The 21324-nt window shown below is 43.7% G+C and overlaps 2 protein-coding genes across 4 annotated transcripts in view; both read left to right on the top strand.

Moving 5' to 3' along the window:
• Positions 1-2944, top strand: part of pag1 (phosphoprotein membrane anchor with glycosphingolipid microdomains 1) — a 57043-nt gene extending 54099 nt beyond the window's left edge. Inside the window, exon 9 of the mRNA XM_075449642.1 lies at positions 111-2944. Coding sequence (XP_075305757.1) covers positions 111-473 — 363 coding nt within the window. The 3' untranslated portion in view covers positions 474-2944. The remainder of the gene's footprint in view (positions 1-110) is intronic.
• A 1796-nt stretch (positions 2945-4740) lies between these two features.
• znf704 (zinc finger protein 704) overlaps positions 4741-21324 on the top strand; it is a 53660-nt gene continuing 37076 nt past the window's right edge. Inside the window, exons 1-2 of one of the 3 annotated variants that reach the window (XM_075449784.1) lie at positions 4741-4851; positions 12485-12672. In XM_075449784.1, coding sequence (XP_075305899.1) covers positions 4756-4851; positions 12485-12672 — 284 coding nt within the window. In that variant the 5' untranslated portion in view covers positions 4741-4755. Of the gene's footprint in view, positions 4852-4994; positions 5693-12484; positions 12673-21324 lie in introns of those variants that run through there. The other 2 variants (XM_075449783.1, XM_075449782.1) reach the window with 2 other exon arrangements.

The raw sequence follows: 21324 nt of genomic DNA, 5'->3' as shown, positions 1-21324 counted from the left end.
AACACTGGATAGGTGAAACATAAGAGGCGGGAAAAAAAACTGTTGAAACTGGTAAAACAATTATTACAAGAAAGATAACGTCACCTATTTGTTTCATTTCGTCTTTTCAGTCGGCAGTGTACTCCACAGTCAACAAAACATTCAGTGACACAGCTATTAACGAGGACGACAAAGAGCACGACTACAGCAGCATTGCAGAGATCAATGGTCTGGTCCCGGCCTCCTCGTCCAGCGACCTCTATGCGACCGTCCGAGATATCTACTCTCAACCCGACGAGCCCCGAGCGGACGAAGATCCCGGCTTGGACAGCACAGATCCCTGCTACGAAACCATCCGCATCCCAAAGACTCGTAGCTCTGATGATGACCGCAGGGCAGGTGTGGGAGCCGAAGGAGCGGACGGTCCCAAGGCAGAGCCTGACTACGAGAGTGTTGGAGAGTTGGGCCTCGATAGAGAAATGTCTCGCCTTTGAGTTTTTTCCCCCTCATCATCTTTACCCGTGACGATATAATGGAAGCTTCCTTGTATGTATCTTAACAGACGGCCGTGTAGTGCTTTAAAGCAGCTGTCAAAGCAGGCTTTTGGTGCATGACTTGGCGAAAACGGCTCCTCTCTGCTTCCACCGTCAGAGTGCACGTCATTATTACAGCTTGGGTACGGTTTATCATGTTCAAACTTCTTTAATTTATCAAATGGGGTGAATGTCATCGGTACTGGTAGGCCTTAAGAACACTTGATTGTGAAAAAAATATCAAATAAATATCCAATCACAACACATATGCAGCATTTTACGAGTTAGCTAAGGACACTATCGATGCCTGATTAATGAATATAAGATCCCAAGAGTTCAGTGCCATATACTCACATGAAATTCATGCACTTACTGTACATGTGAAGGTAACGTGATTTATCTGCCCTCTCTGCAGCAGCTAGTCTCTCTAGCTTCTTCTAGGTGCCTCCGTGTCGTGTTTTATTGAGATGTCAGATCGTGTATTTCTAAGCTTTTCCGTGTCCGGTTTGCTACATCTCCGCTGTGCGTTCTCTGCTTAATGTTCCCGTGAGAGGGCTCTGGGCATGAAAAGAAGAAAAATGGCAATCTGATCTGTGGCCAAACAAAGTTGGTAGAAAAATCGACGACACCCTCAGACAGAGCCGATAACTTGCTGACTCACGCAAACACGTACGGGGCTTAACAAGGGAAGAAGTTTTGTTTTTTTCCCGCCAGTCTATTAGAAATTCTACAGTCCCGATTTCAACAATCTTTGTGAAAGTTATATTTATTTGAAAATGTTTACTATTGTGTAATTGTGAAATGTTACAGATTGTGTCTGTGAGACAGAAGTACATAGGATTTTATAGGAGTTTCTAGCATTTTCATTGAAATACTAAATGAAAGTGAGTGATGAAGTTAGGTACGCATTCCTGTAACTATTTAAAGAATTTATTGTTTTGAAAAAAACAAAAAAAACAACAGCACACATGTTGAGAACTTGTTGCAGTCATTTTATACACACTTCAAATTACCTATCGGGTCTAAAATGACACAACAAAGTCGTGTTACTGTATTTTTTTTTTGGTGAGCACGTTTTAGTCAAGTCTGCTCTTGGTACATCTTCATTTGGCTCTTAAGCACAACAACGACTATGGTACTGCATTTAAAGACGCAATCGAACGCATCGTTACGTTCATGCACAATTTCAACACCCAATGCTTTTCAGAGAGGAACAACCTGTCTGTCTGTAGCTTGTTCTGACGACATGCCAACAAAGGCTTGTATATAGTTTAGAGCACTATTTTAACCAACTGTTACCCGCTGGAAATTTCATGTAGACTTTTACCTATTTGTTCAATGTCCGGTGTGTCTGTTAGGTCCGACTTGTTTTAAGGAAACCTTGTTGTCTGATGGATTTTTATATTTGTAACTCAAAGTGGTAACCGATCAGATGTCAGACATATGGTACAGATCTTTTGGTACATGCCGTTTAAGAGGAGCATGGTAGTTTTATTTAAGAACAAAAATAATGTCTCAGTTTTGTGGATTGTTTGTGGAAGTTTTTTTTTTTATTTTTTTGTGAACACAGCCTGTGATTTTCGCTGTAAATATTTTATTGCCATGGTATCTACTCCCTTTGCAGAAAAAACGTTGTGAGTTCTACCCCCTCCACATCAAAAGTATTACAGCTTTCATGGTATCCGGTTCCGGCCTTGTGTTTAGTTTCATTAGACATGCTGGAGCATGTTCGTTGGTTCAGGCAAACTCGAGCAGACCGCTCACACTGATATTGGATTCATAAATGGTAGACATTTGAAATGGTGTTACGTCTCCCAGGACTCCTACAATGACAGACAATTTTAAATTCAAACCATCCCCCTAAATGGGTGAGAGAAGAGATAAAGAGATAATTCACTTTTTTTTTTTTACTGCAAAGAGGTAATAATAATGATCAGTATTTACAATCCCCCCCAGTTAAACCATTAAACATGTGACAGTATTGTTCCCGCTTCGTGATGTGGCTGCATGTCACGCTGTTGACTGTGTTCCTCTCAGGATGCTATGAAGGACCTCTGAGGAAATGCCAAAAGAGATGTTTTAGTGCCAAATCTAATGAGGACAACACACAGCCACCATTGTTAGACACTCACCTAAATCACTTGGTGGACATTTCCCTCCAGGGAGTTGGGGTATGGTTAAGTTTTGCCGAAGAACCCCCCCCCTCTGCTGCCTCTCATTCAGCTCTGCACTCCTCCCCTAATGAGACCTTTTGTTACCCCCAACAACCAGCAGACAATTCTATGGTGACACCCGTCTTTGATCAAAGGGTAAAGCCTGTTTTGGCAGTTATGGTTACATCTGTCACTCTGTTTTGTCTGCTTTCCATTGTCTACATGTAAATATTTTATGATATGAATCGTTCTATTAAATACAATATAATATAATAAAAATGCATCGTTTTTGTCTTTTTATTCTCTGGGCAAGCTGTCTTGGGGAGCCACTAACTTGACATTAAGATTTTCCAAAAACATTAGATTTGACACTAACTAGGTCATTTTTTTGCCAACATTCCCTGTTTAGTTTTCTCTTCCACTATGTGATAATTACAACGAATGAATAGACTTCCTGATGGACTTGAGTAATGCAAGTGGCGCAGACTTTTCAGTCGCATGTTTTTGTTTCTTTGTGAGCGATAACTTGCGATGTGCTGTGAGTTTTCACTCCTTCAGACCAAGCTGCCTTCCTTTAAACTCTTTATGTTTTAACGAAGGACGTGGTTCTTAGTTAGGAAAACCACGTGGCACCGAAAACTCCATTAAAAACCTAAAATCTCAGCCATTGTTCATCATTGCAAATTCGGCCCCCTTGTTATGATATCTGTTAAGCGTTCACACAAGACAAACTGTCATTGTATTGTTTTCTTAATCATCCCAGGACGATGGGGCCAATTGAGACTCTTTCACACTCTCTACTTTTTTAACATTGGCTCAATTTTGATAAGCCAGCTTTGGTTTAGTAATTAAGGCCAGATTTGGTCAGGTTTTGCGTGGATTTGGGCCAGTTTGGACTTGGTCCACACAGAGCTGTTTTTAATGCGTGGGCTTACGGGGCTTAAACCCAGGGCCGGAGTGTGGAAAGGGCCCGCGAGGCTCAAAGGAAAATGTTTGCGTGGATTAAAGAAATCCTCCTGACTGTGAGCTGAACTGCTTCCAAGTATGATGTGTGTGCATCCACGTGATGGAAGGAGTACATGACGTGGCCTTCGTTGCTGTCCAGTGAATTAGTTGCTGGTCTCTTTCAGAAGATCCCAAGGGGCCAAACTTGTATTGAAAACTTCACTGGGGCAGAGTTAGACTTTTATCCTTCCTGCATTGTCTTTCTAACAAGGCTGCAGGCGTGCACGTTAAAATTCTCCACGAAATAATCATTTTGAGTGTTCTTCCCACATCTTTTCGACTTCCTGCTTTAGCCCTTGGTATTTCCTGATGTGGCTGTCATGTGGAGTTGGAGAAGCTAATATCGCTGCCTTCCACTGAAGTTTGTGTGTGTTTGTGTGTGCAGTAGCATTTAGGGCAAAATTCAAGCAGAGCACAAACACCTCATACCAGCTGTCAACCACTGGGGGTGATGATTTGGGCTTGATTGTGGGAAAACCCCACAAGCATATTCTACTGCTGTGCGAAACACTGAAGAGGTTTCTTTTTCAAACGATTGAACATGTATTTATCGTAATCTCACAATGATCCTTAAAAATGCCCCCCAAAATAATTTTGGCTGTTTGTGACATAATAGAACTTGGTTGGCCCTTACCTAAGGTTAACGCCAAATGGCTTGAAACACAAGTGTCTTTTAAAGTGTGAAAAATCCCTTTAGAAACTGTAGAATCTGTCATTTTTACATCACACTGAGGCAGACCAGTGCAGTCCGTTTAATTCTTTAACCAGATCATAGTAATGTAGTGGTCCCGTGGCACCTGAAAAGTAGGTTACGAGCATGTACAACTGGGCTGAGGCACAAAGCTTTTCTGTCTGGTTGAACATTTCCTTTCCCGAGCCGAAGTTTAGCTTTCTTTCCCTCTATCCTTCAGCCATACGCCCTCCCTTCTCCTTCCCCATCCATCCTTGCGTCATTGTTTTGAATGGAGCATCCTTCAGAGTTGCGTTTACCCTCCTCTGGAGGAGAAAGGGGGGGCGGTGGGGGGGCTTGTGGAGGCGTGTGCTGCGCCGTCCAATTGCAGCCCGCCTGAGCCGCCGGACCGCACATGTTTACAGGCAGCATTCCGCCGGTATTGGATCTGCTCGGGCTGAGGAGACATCGGACTGGATATCCAAGTGCACGGAACCGGAGTCATCTAACGGTTGTATTTTCAATTGTTTTCTAAATGTGACGCGACGTGGCAAACCATACGGCCGAGTGGAGGGAAACAGTTCGACGCATTTGCTCACATTGTACAGCGCCGGAGGGCTTTTTCCGTCGACAAGGTGCGGTTTTGTTTAATCGTGTGCGCGTGGCACTGCGGTTTCCGGACGCGGCGGCGGCTCCGCGTTTTGTCGCCGCCTCTTCAGCTCGCAGGGAGCAGTGGGGAAAACAAACAGGTCGAACGGAGAAAGATTGGTAGCCGGTTGGATGTGGAGGTTGTTTAGCGGCGAAGGAATAGCTTTCGTGTCGCTCTCGTCGGGTGCTAAAGTCAAAGTTCTTCAGTTTGCGGTGCGTCAGATTTCGGTGCAACCGGACGTTGTTCGGAGTCTTTTTTTTGTTTTTTTTGTTGTTGTTTTTTTGCACCCCTCCGAGTATGTTGTCGCTTCCTAACATTTTGTCAGGGCTTTTGCAGCACATAGTGTACCCTCGTCGGTTTGTTGTTTGCCGGCTGTAGTTCGGCGTTTGATGGTTTGAATTCGCCGGGTCACCGGCTTCGAGTACAGCGACACTTTGTAGACATGCATACGAGACGCCTGGTGAAGCGGTCCATCCTCGGCAGCCGCGTTTATGCGCCGAGTCCGACTGGAGACGGTGCCCCGGTGACAGGAGTGGTCCAGGCTGTCAAGCAGGAAAACAGAGACATCTCGGCCGCAGGGGCCCGGCGCAGTGTTTACACCGTGCTCATGCAAGACGGAAGCCTGAAGGAGTTCACCGAGGAGGAGATAGCAGCGGGCTCCAACCACACTGCAGCCAAGGGACCGCTCAAATCCAGCTTGAAGGTGTGTGTCCGTGAGCGGCAGGCTGCGCGTCACCGTGTGTTTGCGCGGTGTTTTGCAACGTTTAACCGCTTCCTGCGCGGAGCGGACCGAGCGGTGTGACCGCCGCCGGTGTTGCCGCGCGGACTGTGAATTGAAGCAGCTATAAGGCCAAAAGTGCATCAGTCAGACTGTGTGCGATGTCGATTTGGTTGACGTGTTTATTGAGTAACGGGCTGTCATGACATTTTTCGCGACAGCAGATATGTGGGACAAAGGGCTCGGTGGGGCCTGCGCAATGTTTATGTGGGCTGGAGGGCGGGTAATGTGGAGCGAACAAAACGCGCTCAGACTGCAGCCTTTTGGACCGAGACGATCATTATTATTATTCATTTGTTACACATCAGGCTGTTTCAGCAGATTTGGTGCGTTCAGCCTTTAAATGCACATATGCACCCAGGTATTACATCGATCAGGGGCTATTTCGTTCATAGATCATGCAGCTGATAAAAATAATAATAATAATAATAATAAAAAAAAGATAAACGTGGCTCTGTGAATGCATCCTGCACAAGGCTATTATTGTTCAGAAATAGATCATGTGACTTCCTGTAGCATCAGAGAGGAGATGGTGAGCTTTGATATTATCCAATTTTGTGTGCTGGTCCTGATCAACATGAACCAGAATGCCTTCAAACCCAGCTCGACTGCTGTGCTGTCATAAAGACTGTGAGCAACAGAAGCCAGTCCAGCCCTCGAAAGCACTATTTTTGTCGTAGAGGAAGTGTGTGTTCTGTCTTTAAACCAACTGAGGGACTGAGAAATGCTCGTGACTGAGTTACAGCTTATTTATTCACACTCTGATTTTGGATTTATTTACCTTCAGTGTTCATGTTTGTGTTGTGTTTCGGTATCATAGATTAAGTAACTTGTATGCTGTTTCTGCAGCCGAAAGGAAACCCGTGGGCTGGTTTAGTTTCCACACTTTTTAGACCAACCATATTTTCTTACAGCAGCAACTCTCAAGCCGCCTCTTGTCTTCTGTAAAATCCCGTACGAAGCCCGTAACTGTCATTCTGAACACCCCACACACCCCATAACAAAGAGCTCTGTATGGACAGTTGTCAGATTTTGTTTTGTTTTTTGTCACAGAAGCTGTTGCACGTTACCGTTACAGTCCCGGTGCAGAGACTGTAACTGACAGAGTGTTCTCTGTCGACACAATGGTCAAGTCTCTTTCAGCATGACCAGATTCCTGCTGATGTCGAAAACAAGCCATAAAATGAGGAGGAGGAGGAGGAGGAGGAGGAGGAGGAGCCCGCCCTGTGTGTAGAATCACATGTGCATCTGTGCTGCTGCACAAGAATCTCATGAAGCGTGGATGTGATTTTCCTCTGATGTGTATTTGTGAGATGGAAAGTGTGTGTGTGTGTGTGTGTGTGTGTGTGGGGGGGTATTATTGTGAGAATACACCACCCCATTTGAGCAGCAGCTGTACAGCCAACAAAGTGGGCACCTCCAGACTGGCAACGGATGCCGTGCAAGAAAGAATCTGGATGCCTGGCACTTTGCCCAGTTGTGCAAATGAATGTCTGGGGGGGGGGGGGGCTCTGGGTGCCACTTGTTGACGAGTTGGTTTGTATAAGTGTGTGTTGTGTGACCTTAGAAACCGAAAAATCTTGATGCATAGAAAGAGGCGTTACTTTTTTATTTCTTTATTTGTGTGTGTGTGTGTTTGTTTCGCCGGTGTTTGTTGTTTGTGTTGAGCGAACGCCAACAAGGGAGTCAATGATGCAAGGTTGGTGACAGAGGCTGAGTGACTCTTTGTTCTGAAGCTGAGATCCCAGGCTGGCCAGCGCCTGCTGTCATTATTAGGTAGCTGAGCGACATCACTATGAAGCGCAATGAGTAATCTTTAAGGATGAAAGAAGTGTGTGTTTGCTTGCATGCGTCACGCGTGCTATTTACCCTCAACCTTGGAACAACACGCACATATTTAGATCGTTTTCCTTTCTTGACAGTGAGTCAATATTTCCCTTTGAATATATTTCACGAGCAATATAACACAAAATGAGTTCCTGCATGGAGATTGAGCTCCTCTGTTACACCAAAAAACACCAGGGAGCAGGTATTTAAATTCACTTGTTACTTTTTGAACAATATTAATGTTGCAATTGCAAATTAAATAGAAGACGCTTTGTATTTGTGGATAAATAAAGGTTTTGTACCGAGAATAATCACAGCATTACGTCGCATCAACATTTAAAAGTTGTTTGTTGTCGCAAAAGCGGTTGAATTGGCAAGTTACTCCGTAATCTTAACACCACGGTACAATCCCATTTACAGAAAGGCCGCATTGCTAAGCTGGAAGGTGTTAGAAAATAATCTTTTAAGCCTATATTTGACTGAAAATAATACAAAGACTATACGTTAAATGTTGCATTGAATTGCTCAGTTTTCGAAAAAAAGGAATTTGCAGTCATTCATAAAAGCTTGGACAGGAGCATATTTACATCTGTTTTGCATCCAAGCTGCGCTGATAAATGAAGCCAACACAGAAATGCCCAAAGAGAGTCGATCCCTGCAGAGCTGCACGATCAAATGCTCAACCTAACAGCAGAGCAGAAAGATAATTTGCCCCATCACGTCAGCTGAACGTTGAGTTTTCTTTTCTTTGTGACTCAACCGTTAAAATTGAGGCCAAAAATGGTTCATTATTATAGATGGAGTTCCTCAGACAGGGAAAAATAAGCCCAGAACACCCCAGCAATGAAAGAAGCGCATCAAAACAGACGCTCCTGTGGTGTAACTCCACTGTCCTACTTTAATCTCCAGGAAAATGCTAAATTTTTAATTATACCTGCTCTTCTTCTTCTATGGTGCTCTGGGAGTTTTGTGTGTTTGTTTTTTTTTCTTGGTTTTTTTTTCTGGGCTTCATAGCAGCCCTGTTGCATATCAAACTGAAACGGTTGAGGAGAGAGTGACTTTTGAGGTCGAGAAACAGCTGGAACTGAGCAACCCGCGGTCCTGCCATCAGAAACGTTGCTCTTCGGGTGCTTGGTCGTGAATGTCCACACAGAAATGAGCAGTTATGTGTCCATGTGGCTCAATTCTTTTTTTAAGATGGAAAACGTATTGTATAATACAAGCCATTTGTATCATTTAAAAGGGATTTCATGTGTTTTATAGTTGAAGTTCGTGTTAAATCCGACTAAATGGTGCAACTATGCCACCTGCTGACATAAACTGTGGTATCAAATACAGAACAGTTGTAGTAAGCTCAGGCAGTAGTCTAATATGTTTTAGCCATACCAACTACTTAGCTTTAACCTGCTGCCCCAAAGAGATAATATCACTGATTGAACAAATACACTTTTCCAACTTATTAATTAAAAACTAACGATTACGACGGAAGACTTCCCCACTGCCACTCTGGCTTATTGTGGCCTTTACCCGGTAAGTGAGCCCCGTGTCCTCGGGTTCTCGTTCAGATCAATCCCTTTGTTTTATTTTTGATTCATAGCACACCAAATGTTTTCATTAAACGAGGGTTCTGAACCGAAAGCCCCCAGACTCTACGACTGCATAGCCTGTCTGTTAGTATGCGCAGCACGTGGTTTGGCATTGTTGTGCTGAAACAAGCAAGACATTCTCTGGAAAAAGACGTTGTCTGGACGGCAAGGTGTATTTTTCGTATATTGATCAGATGCTTCAATTCTTGTGCAAGTTAATCCCGCCCCGTGCGCTCTTGCACTCATATCACTTGCTAGCTGTGTGCACTCTTTAACGAGCCAGATGCTCCCTCTCTTCTTTGGCTCGGAGGATTTGACATCTAAGACCACTTTTCTTCAGTCCATCTTCAATAATTTGGAGTCCACTGACATTTGTTTTCAGACTTCTTGAACCCATGTGGTGATTTTCACTCCAGAATTGTGTTGTTTTTTTGTTTTTTTTTTCTTAACGCAAAACCGCTTGAAGCCCAGAAAATCCCGACGGATGAGTGCTAGGTTTCAGCCTCTTCTGGAACATACAGTGGTTTCTCGAGATTCTTGGAATAAATAAACAGTATTATGCAAATTGGAGGGCTGCACGGTGGTGTGGTGGTTAGCACTGTCGCCTCACAGCAAGAAGGTTCCAGGTTCAACACCCAGCTGAGGCCTTTCTGTGTGGAGTTTGCATGTTCTCCCCGTGTATGCGTGGGTTCTCTCCGGGTACTCCGGCTTCCTCCCACTGTCCAAAAAATCATGCATGTTAGGTTAGTTGGCATCTCTAAATTGTCCTTAGGAGTGAGCGTGCATGGTTGTTTGTCTCTATGTGGCCCTGCGATGGACTGACGGCCTGTCCTCTCGCCCATTGACTGCTGGGATAGGCTCCAGCCCCCCCCCCCCCGCAACCTGACTGATGGATTCAGCGGTATAGAAAATGGATGGATGGATGCAAATTGGAGTTTAACATTCCCTTACCCTTTAAAAAGTGCCCTTTTTCCCCTCCCTTTTTTTTTTTTGTCCTAGTGAGCACCCCGTTTCTTGGTAAACAGGGTTGTACTTGTCAGGATATGGGTTTACAGCTTTTAGACAGTTGGGGTAGCCTCATGGAATCTCATAAAATTGTAGCTCTCGCTAGTTTAAAAGCAGCATTCTTTTCAACTTTAGTCTCGGTATTCGCCATAAATCAAAATGTTGTTTAGGACCAGGCGCTGAAGATGTCCAAGCTGCTCTGGTGCAGATGCTGCCAAAGAGACCCACGAGTTATCAGGCGCTGTTGAGATTTTCTGACATTATCTGTCATGACCTCCTGACTTCTGATGAACGGCACCGTACTATTGACAAACATCTGCCCAAAGCAAACAGGTTCTGGCTTTGCGTGTTCGAGAGGAAAATGAGAAATGGGGAGAGGAGGAACACTCCAGCTTTGACATATGAAACTTAGATTTCACCATCGATTTGGCATGATTCTGACTTTTCTGGCTCTGAGATGCCATAATTCATAAGCCTGTTGATGGGAAGGAATTACTGTTGGCTTTATCTGAGCAGGACGCTCATAATACAAGCATCGCCTAATCTTCCCTGACCCGGTGTGATCTGTCCTGTTATTTTACTTAAGTTTGTATTTTCACATTGTGTCTTTTTTGCGCACCGCCGAGCATTTATGCAACTGTCCTTGATCATTAATGATACTTGACACTCGTCTCTGAAGGTTTTTGTTTTCTCTCTTTTTGAACTCGGTGATTAAGTAAAGTGTTCTCTTTGTTGTTTGTGTGTGTGTGTGTGTGTGTGTGTGTGTGTGTGTGTGTGTGTGTGTGTGTGTGTGTGTGTGTGCGGTTGCCTTTTTCACAGTCAAGACTAATCATGTTACAGTGCTTTGGGACAAGTATCTAGATCACACGCACTGGCCCGAACTGTGTACACCTCAACACACAACAAAGTCACTGACAGCTGTGTGTGTCGCTGTCGATATTTTACTCGGGGTTTCAAAAAGCCCGATGGCTATAGATCTCCACGGAGGTGTGTTGGCATGTGCGTCGGTGCATGCAGGTGGTGGTGTGTAGACGCATGTCATTTAATACTCTCGTGCAAGACAATAGGTGACGCTCGGCTGTTGTTTTTCCCTACTTTGCCACAGATGGGTGTTCACAGTGCTGTAGCTGGTCAAACGCTATCCCTCTTTTGTGTGATGTGAGCGCAGGGTGGTGATGTCATATCTGTGCGGCCTTTGTGTGTGGACGACGTTAGCGCGCTGCCAAATTGTAGTTCACGTGAAGCTCAAATCAGCGTGGGTCTGTGGCGAAACACGCCGTCATATCTGCCTTTATCTTCAAGCTCTTTTGTGCTTTATTTCTGGAAATACTAGTTGGATTTGGTGCTGCTTTTTTGTGTTGCCGTCTACAGTGCGCTATTTATCTGCCGTATGCTTTCATATTAACTGTTTAAAAAAAAAAAACATGCAACAAGCCAAACATAGGGGCTCACTGAAGCCAACAGAACTGTAAAAAGTTGTGATGCGTGCCTTTTTTTGTTGTGTATTTTTGTGTGAACGTGTTAGATGTGGAATCTTTTTGTCCGTGTCGTATATTTTCTCAGTCTTTATGTTCCTTGCTTTTATTGCTGCAAACGGTAACAATACATAGTCGGTTCTAACAGTTACAGCACATGACTGCTGGTGTTTTTTTCTTTTGTATTCGGTCTTGTCTTCTTAGTATTTGGGTGTATGCTTTTAAGATAGACCCTCAAAAGTCTATCGAGCCATGCGCTACGTCACAGAAGGCTATTGTCGTGAAGCCTTTGACAGAATTGTTGCTCATGTGAAGTTTAGTTTTTATTAGTGGATTCCAAAACATCTACAGCAACCAAGAAAAACAGCTTCATTTTGTAACTGACCACTGTGCATTTTTTGGGTTTATCCAGTATGTTTTAGAAAGGCCATTTTAGGCCCAATAGTCTGAATAGATTTCTAAGTTCTAATCCGCTCCTTCATTTCAAATGTAAATATTTAAGTATTTGAGTATTTAGGTTGCAAGCTTTAAACAGGCAGATCTAGCCTTTTTATCTGGTTCTGTGTTTAAAGACTATGAATTTTTTATGTGTTTCTCAGTAATTATGTGATAATGTGATGTTTTGACAGTTGATGGAAATGGCACGTATCTTTTAAGAACTCGTTCCCTTTCACCGAGTCGCATGCCATATTCATTTCTCTGTGTGTTAGATTTAGCTTTGTGTCCACAGAGTGCTCAGGGTTCCTACCTTCCTCCGTCAGCCTTGTGACAAATGTGTTTTTGTGGGTTTTCTGACTTATTCCTCTTTTCATTCCCCCCCATAGCAGAGCTTCAGTAATGGAGCTCCAGACAGTCAGAAGGTGGAGAGCGGCTGCCTGAGCCCAGAGGCGGTGGAGGAGCAGCGGTTGGCCGAGGGCAAGCGTGTTAGCCGGGATCCTGATACCCGATCGGTGTCCCTGCTTGAGCAGAAACGCAAAGTAGTCTCCTCCAGCATTGACGTCCCTCATGCCAGGTAGGACCGTGTGTGTGTTTATGTGTGTGTGTAAGCATGCCAACTCACTGACAGCCAGTGTCTGATTCCCCTCCTTGAGGGAGTTTGGCAAGAGTTCATGAATGCAAAGTTCATAGAGAGTTTATGACATAGATATGTCATCTCATAAATAGGACAGAATTTTTACAGGCTGACATCCAGTTTTTCATCTCATCTTTGAAGCCATTTTGGAACTGCATTGATTACAATGTCATTTGACAGGAGTTCACTTTTATTCCATTACACATTTATACATATGATCTCAGGCCATCCTACTTGTTACGCTCAACATCAGTCGTGTCAGTATCTTTAAACCGGTTTATTCTTTACTCCCATTACAAAATGTAGTTGGCCTGAGACTGTACCCCTGTCCTGAATATGAATGGGTTGTCATTTTTGGAATGGCTTAAGTTGCAGAAGCAATTATGGGTATGGTTACTTTAATGGTGCCCGCGGTGGTTTCCAGGGACGTGAGTTTTGACTAATCTAGGAAATCTCTCTCTCTCACGGACTTGAACACTGTGTCCCCACCGTATATGCTTGAGCTCTGCGTCGGAGAACATGGTTTTCATGCTTTCATGTAACTGGAGGACATGATCAACTCGATCCCGCAACATGCAGCTCGGAAAACTTTACATCTGGAAACGATTGTTAGATGACACTGCATTCGTTGTTCCCTCGCTCGCAGTGATTCTCTACACACTTCACACACAAATGCAGTTGAATATTGCTCGTTGGTGGTGAGCGTCATCAACAACCGAAGTTAAACATTAACCGTCTGCATCGCGCATAAATGAAGTGCCATCTATAAAGATTTTTTTTTATCAAATGTGAAACAATAATACCTTGTAATGCACAGTGCGCTTATTGAACATCCCTCTCCATTGCCTGCTGTTGGACGGGTCAAATCAATGGCAACTTGCTGAAAAGTACAGTCTTAGTCTGCAGCTTCATCACTGCCTCCTGACCTATTCCTTTAAATTTAATGGGTGTTTGCCTATTGATTTGACTTGTTGCCCATTAATCCATGGATTGGATGGAAGTTGCCCACCTGTCCCACTATAATCGCCTCCCTGTAAATGGATTACAGTAGCATTGATAATTATTCATTCAGAGTGAGATGGTCTATAGATTATCTCTGCGCTTGTGCAAGTTCAGCTTGCTTCCTCAGCTTAGAGATGAGGGATTTATAGGCCAGCTTCTTATGTACCACTCAATGGTGCCCTTTAACAACAAGATGGCAACGGAGAAGGTCAAAAAATTATGATTTTACTCGCGTCCAGTTATACCCATTAAAAATCGCTCAGAGGATTTACAAAATTTGAAAAAAAAATAGCGAATAAAGTGAATCGTCTTTCTGTTTTCATTTCACAAAAACCGAGCCGTGGGTAAGGGACAGTCATTCATGCACAGCTTTTCAGGTCCCACCACAGCATTTCAATCAGGGTAAGGTCTTGACTTTGACTGGACCATTTCCAGTGCTTTTCTTTTAATAGACTCTCAGTTTAAGGATCTTGAGATCATCGCCCTGTTGCTTGACCCATTTTCAGCCGAGCTTTATCTGTGGGACAGATGGTCTCACGTTTGACTCCAAAAATACTTTGTTATACAGATGAGATGCCGAGGTCATGTGGCGGTAAAACAAACCCAAATTATCAGCCCTCCACCACGGTGCTCGACAGCTGGCATGAGGTGTTTTGAAAACGGTCTCGTCTGCTGCCGCTTGCCTTCTCAATCTCTATGTGAGCAGCAATAAGACGACTTCATTTTTCACACATTGTTCCTGCGTTTTGGCTATTTGTTTCTTTTTATTTACTTATTTCTGAGACGTTGGGATCACTTGATGTTTTTCTTCGTGTCTTTATACATAAAACCCTGAATGTAATTCCCTTTTTTCACATGACTGTCAGTATTCTTTTATTTTTTTTTTTCAATGTGAGTGTCGGGGGGGGTAAATAGGTAAATGGGTAAGACCTGCAGCAAAGTTCCGTTTGCTTCATAATCAAGTGTCATTAACAGGGGTTGTAAATTGGGTTTCTGTAGAAGTTAGGAGCCACACTGAGCCACACTGAGCCACAGCTCCCCTCTATCGCGCTTCTTTGTTCCAGATGTCTCCAAAGTTAAAGTTCAGCAAATTCCTGCCTTTACGCATTTTCTTTTTTTTTTTTCTGTGTTAATTAAAAGTCCAACTTTGTGGGCTTGACATCTAATTATTTTGTGTATGGCACTTCAAAGGCTGGTACTCAAAGTCCAACAATCTATTGTACTTGTCAAGTGCTAAATCAAAGCCACTGCCAAACCAGACCGAAAGAAAATCCATTTTTAGCTCAATTTATAAAGTGTTCTTGCACAATCAGGAACATAAAAAGTTCATTGTTGCCACATCTGAGGAGCAGAAACGACTCTGAGCTCTCTTTCATAGATATATCTATAGTGGCCTCTCCAGCTCACAGCATCATTATTGCCTCAAGATTAAGATCCATGGCTCTCATCCTGTGCACACCTGCGACCAATTTTCAGCTCCGCTCCGTTGCCGGGGGAGAAACGGCGTCGCCCCTGACCACAAAGTAATGCTTATCTGTAATGGAGACAAGGGGGAAGAGAGATGCTCAGAGGGGAGGAGGTTTGGAAGAACAGCGGGAGGGAAATGAAGGGGGAGCATGAGGAATAAGAGTGAGGGATGTGTACATGCGTGTAGTGGAGGACAAGAGGGTAAAGGAGATGGATAGAGCATGCGTAAGAGTGAGTAGCTGTGAAGATAACCACAGAGACGAGCGGGAGAAAAATGCCCGAGGAATTTCCAGAGCAAACTCTCCAGAGAAGTCCGACCTTGAGGTTGTGAACTGCTCTCTGAAAAATTCCCTCTCTGCTGGTGATTTACCCAAAAGAAAATAAAAATATGCCCGGCCTTTTGACGGCTCACCAGACTGCCTGCAACCCAGAGCACAATGGTGTTTCCTACCTCGGTGGGAGCGAGGGAAGTACCTCGTCTGCAGTCATTGCAAAAAATAAAAAATAAAGGATAAATGACAGTGTCCTACATATATGTTGGACCTGAGGGGGCTTTGTGTCGCTGCATTTCACGGCTCTGTCAGCCGGTCCAGCTCACATTACTTTATTGGGTAGCTTTCTTCATCATATTTGGTTGGTACACATTTACTGGGCTTGCATTTTGGCAGATCTTTTACCAAAAAATCAATACGTGTCATTCAGTAATTGACCTATTTTTAAAAAAAAAATGTTTTGCTTCGTTCCAGCTTACAAATTCCCCAAGAAACCATTTCCTTTAATGAAACTTTTCGGGAAAAAAAAAAAAGTGCTGCGTCTTAAGACACAGAGGAAGAAATTGCTCAGTGTGGCAGCTTTGGATTTGTTTTCTGCCATGTTTATTGTGCGTGTGATTCTGAAGTATCAGACACATAGTCAGACTGTGGTCTTAGCCAGCTGCTGGACCTGCTCCTTCCTCCTCGGGCTTATGTTTTCTCCATGCAGGAAACAGTCAATTGTAACCAGAGCTGGCGGGGGCAGACCAATGGAAACAAATGGCTTGGCTTTTGATTAATAACATTCTGAAGACTAATTGCCAGCAGGGGAAGTGAAGTATAACCTTAGTTGGGTTGGAAATCAAGAGAGTGCTTTGCTTATTAGTGCAAAAACTTAAAAACAACAGATCCGTAGGTTCAAATCCTCTTGTACTCAGCCTACCAGCAGTCATCCTTCCCTCTCTGTTATGACCCTGAGTTACTCACTTTTGTGCCAGTGACTTGAACCCTTTCTGGCCCTCCGTGAGCTTGGAATCTAAAAGCTTGACATAGTAACCGCATATTTTTTTTTTATGGTTTCTGAGCACAATGTCTTGTAGCTGTAAGCCGTTACAAAGACCTGGTGGCGCTGGGTGGGTGTTTGGTTACAAAGCTACAACTTTGATGCCAAAAACAAAGAAATTTGTGATTTTCAATTCTATTGTTGATCATCGTGTTTGCAGATCAGCCAGTCCGGTGTGCCGAGCCAACCGCACGCTTCACTCTTCGGAGCACGGTGCAGCAGCCAACTCAGACATGGGCCGAGGCCAATTACAAAAAAAGGGGCCCAGAGGGGCTGTCAAATTATCGTTTGTCTTTTGATTAAGTGGCACGTCTGGTAATCTGCTTGTTTTTCCCGCTGCTTATGGCTTTGTCTGCCTCTTCATATCTCTTGCACCAACGTTGCAGCTCTAACTCCTTCTTTCTGTTACCGTTGGTGGTGAAGGAGGGCGTTTGAGTTTCGAAACAAGTGAAAGGGAGGGGTGGATGGGTCGTGTGCAAAGGAGCACTGTGGGTTGGAAGGCGAGTGAGTGACAGAAAAAGTGGGGGAATAAGTGAGAGGGGATGCTCAGCGTTTGCCAAAGAAAACAGTTTTTCTGGTTTGGATGCCAGTGAAGTCGAGAAACCAGGAGATTACCATCTGAAAAGACAGCTCCCATGATCTCTCCCTCTGTTTCCCTCTAATTATCTCTCTCACTCTCTTCATCTCAGGCCTCTATCATCTGATTAAATGTTTTTTCCCGATGTACAAATCGAGTGTGCCGAGTCAAATATTGCGATAATCTGATCGGCGCACCTACAAACGTCTAAAAATAACAGCAATGTGCCTGTATTTTTGTCCCGTAAAACGGACATTGCCCAACATGTGTAATTGAGCGTTCCCGCTAAGAGAGCCGTAATGGCTCTAACTGTTATGTGATTTATCGTAATGACTTTAGCAGGCCTTGTTTTTTAAGGACATGGGTTTTTATTACTTTCTTTCAAATGCAAGCAAATGGTTTGGCAAAAGGGGAAAAAAACACAGAAAACGGCATATTTGGACGCAGTCGGTGTGAAGGCTGCCCAGTAGAGGTTTTACACAACGTTCGTAGATCCTTTCAGTACTCGTTTGTCTGTGAGGTAGTGAGCAAAAAGACACTCTTTGTTGGTAACGCAGTTCTAACAAACTCTTACAGAGCGGGAGATGCAGCCAGAGAAGAGATGGGTGGTAATGGAATCTTAGAGGAGGTTTTCAGAGGAGGCTTCTGTGATCGCACATGTTCAGTCAGACTGAGCTCATCACAGCAAACTTCTTTCATTCTAAAGTCGCCTTTTTGCTCAACAGGAGCCAATCGTGACCAGTAGTGGTTGAATGTTCTCTGATCGTATCGGTATGTGTGTTCGTGTTTTTTGTAAAGAGCCATTTCAGTTTACCAGGGTAAACGTACTTGCATTGGAGTGATATCACCTAATTTGTCTAATGGTAGCGCAGTAACCATCACATGCTTCTCCTTATCGTCAGACCCGCTCTCCACCCTCTCCCTTTTCTTCTTTGAGTTCTCTCCTTTGACAACAAGGGTTGTCTGTGGTGAAAAACTACAGTTGCGCAGGAGATTCGAACTCCAGCTGAGACCAAAGCGCCTCGTGCGCCATAGATTATCAACCATGAAAGACCCTTTTCAATTTTGATTACATCTACTATTTTCATGTACAGACCACTGTTTAGTAAACAGTTCAATACGTGGGTTGCTTAGATATAATTCATTTGCAGTTGCTCTGTCTCTGTTGACAAACGCCTTAAAGCAATACGTTTGATTTGGCTTGCTCTGTTGAGCAGGATTCACTGCAACTTAGTTTGTTCAAGGCTCCAGAGCCTCTTAAGCTGATGCTGCATCTCTGATCTCAGACACAGGCCGAGTGTTCATGGATCCATCCTACCCTGCTGTTAAACCAGCGTCGGATTCATTATGCACAATCAAAGGCAAAGCCCTCACTCTTTGTCAGTATCTGAGGCCCACACTGAGTTGGTGTGCAGCTCGTGGGACAGAGTCTCAGGAAAACAACCTGTGATGCTGCCAGGGAGTTGATATTTATATGCAAATTGGCTCTTTAATTAAATGCACCGAATGTCCGTTAGTGTGAGTGGGAGGATGTTTAACTATAGATTAGAGAGCGAATTCACTGTGATCTTTTGCCAAAGTATTGAACCTCGATAAGTACATGTAGGCAACGTGTGTATGTGTGTGTTTGATGTGGTCCCAATCCAGGATTTACATTCTCTTTATTGCAGGAGACTTCAAAGCTACTTGCAGATTTATATGCATCCATATCAACTAGAGACCGACCGATCGATCGGCCAGCCAATTTAATTGGCCGATTTTTGCTATTTTTTAATCAATCGGCATCGGCCGATTTTCTTATTTGGCCGCGCCGATTTTAAGTCCGGCACATCTGCGGGCAGCTACTTGGAACGCAGCGCGAGGTTTCAAGAGTGAGCAAGACTGTCAACAGGTAAGGCATCAATGTTTACATTCTAAACTATAACAAAAAAGAGGACGCTAATCTAACATGTGAATGCTTTATAACATTGTCATCCCATGTCCATTTGTTTTCAACTGCATTGGAGTTGAAGAAGAAATGAAAGTTGCTTAGCGTTGTGGTTACGAGTGCGTTGGGAATGCGCTGACTATGGAAGCCCCCTCAACGCTGGCTCTAAATTAACACCAGCCAACCGGCCAAATGCTGGTGAAAATTCAGTTTGGCTGGTAGAAAATAAAACTTACTAGCCACTTCGACCCATTAGTGAGTGTGTGTTTGGCTAGAAAGATTAATATCCACTAGCCATTTTGGCTGGAAGTGTAAAGAAAAAAAGTTCATTTAGAGCCCTGCTGGGGACTGCTATGTTACGATCTAAACTGAAGTAACAGACAATCTAAATGAAATGTTAACAAAAAGAGGACGCACAAATAACAAGTGAACGTTTTAAAACAGTCATCCCATGTCCATTTGTTTTCGCGATGCATACATGTTTGAATTGATTTGAATTTGCCGACTATGCAAGCCCCCTCAATGCTGGTGAGGTGACTGGCTGCTATGTTACGATCTAAACTTAAATAACGCAATTTGTCAATTTGTTTTTCGCGATGTATATCGCTTGATTTGATTGTGAATTTGAGAGCGATCAAATGGATGTTCTCTAGTTCCTATTTCCGGTTTCCTGCACAGCATGCTGGGAGACGGAGTTTTATATTGTTGAAACATAGGAAAGTGTATGTGCAAACATAGGAACGTTTAAGGCATGGAACTTCCACAGTGAAACTGTATAACCTGCCGTTTTGAAGTAACTATCTGAAGTTGTCACATCATGGAAGTCTTCTTGCACTCTGTTAAACACATTAAAATGGATAATTAATAGACTAACAGACTGCAAGAAGTCATACATTTGTTAATTCTTGTTATGAATCGATGAGTAGGCCCTACAGTCATTTTTATATAATAGCCTACATAATATTTCTACTAGGCCTATATACATGAATATATAATGTATATTAAGAACATATGTTATTTATAATTAATAAAATAAATATGTTATGGATAATAAAATCTAAATAAAATGAATGTTTTTCATTAACATATAGTAACTATATTATTATAGTTGGTATTTATTTATGTTGTTTTTTCAACAATAGTTGTTCAACAATAAATCGTGTGAAGTTTACAAGTGTTGTGCCTCCTCTTACTAGTATGTTTTTTTGCATGCTAATTAAGGATAATACGATAGCATATCGGCCCAAAAAATCGGCAGGTCACATCGGCCATCGGCTGACTCTGACCGCTAAATATCGGTATCGGCATCGGCTTTAGAAAAACCCATATCAGTCGGTCTCTAATATCAACATGGCATCTGGCATCCTAAATACAATTTAAGTCATGAAGAACGGAAAGATTCTTGGGGCCGCTGACTTCATGCAGTTAATAGTTGTCATGCCATGGACTTGAGTTTTATTTTAGGTTAAGTTTTGATGTTCGTATCATGTCCAGGCTTTGCTTTTCAGTTTTGTCATTGTTTTTCCCCCTCACTCAGGTCATTAGTTCACTCACTTCACCTGTGTTTTTTCCCTCAGCTGCACTCACTCCCCAATCACCCTCACTCCCTATTTAGTTTCCTGCCTCACCTTTCAGTTTGGCCGGATCTTTGTTGATGTCACTGGTACTGTTACTGTGTTGCTGTTAGTTTCCACGTCATGTTACCACGCCATGTTTCCACGCCAAGTTTTCGTCCAAGTTAAGTACCTATTTATTCTATGCCCTGCCAAGTGTTTTTGTTTTTCCACAGTCACGTGTTTTGAATCCGGCTTTGCCGCGCCTTTTGTTTTGTACTTTGTTTTTTGTTAATAAATCACCCTTTTCTTTGTAAGTCCGCATCCGTGTCCTCCCCTTCTACACCAAAACTTGACAGAAAGATCCGGCCTGAAATGGACGCGGCGGACTACACAACCTTCTGGGAGCTGGCTGGGGACTTCTGTTGCCTCTCATCGAGCTGCACCTCCTGGGAGAAACTGAACTCTGCCAATGAACTAATTGACTTTTTTGTACGAAAGCAGGTTCTCAGGCACATGTCAGGAGTGACGCACATCTGGGCAGAGGTGAGGGGTGTACAGCGCGCTGCTATGCTCGATATCTTTGGCATGGAGCCACAGAAGGTAGCTGCGCTGTACACACCCTCCCTCACCACTCCAGCATCCCAGGCCCCAGCCCCAGCGGTCCCAGAGCTGGCCCCGGCCCCAGCGGTCCCAGAGCTGGCCCCGGCCCCAGCCGTCCCAGAGCTGGCCCCGGCCCCAGCCGTCCCAGA

This window comes from Odontesthes bonariensis, chromosome 18, assembly GCF_027942865.1.
Source record: "Odontesthes bonariensis isolate fOdoBon6 chromosome 18, fOdoBon6.hap1, whole genome shotgun sequence".
Classification (NCBI taxonomy): domain Eukaryota; kingdom Metazoa; phylum Chordata; class Actinopteri; order Atheriniformes; family Atherinopsidae; genus Odontesthes; species Odontesthes bonariensis.
The sequence above is the reverse complement of the archived record's forward strand: the minus strand, read 5'-3'. Positions and strand labels throughout refer to the sequence as shown.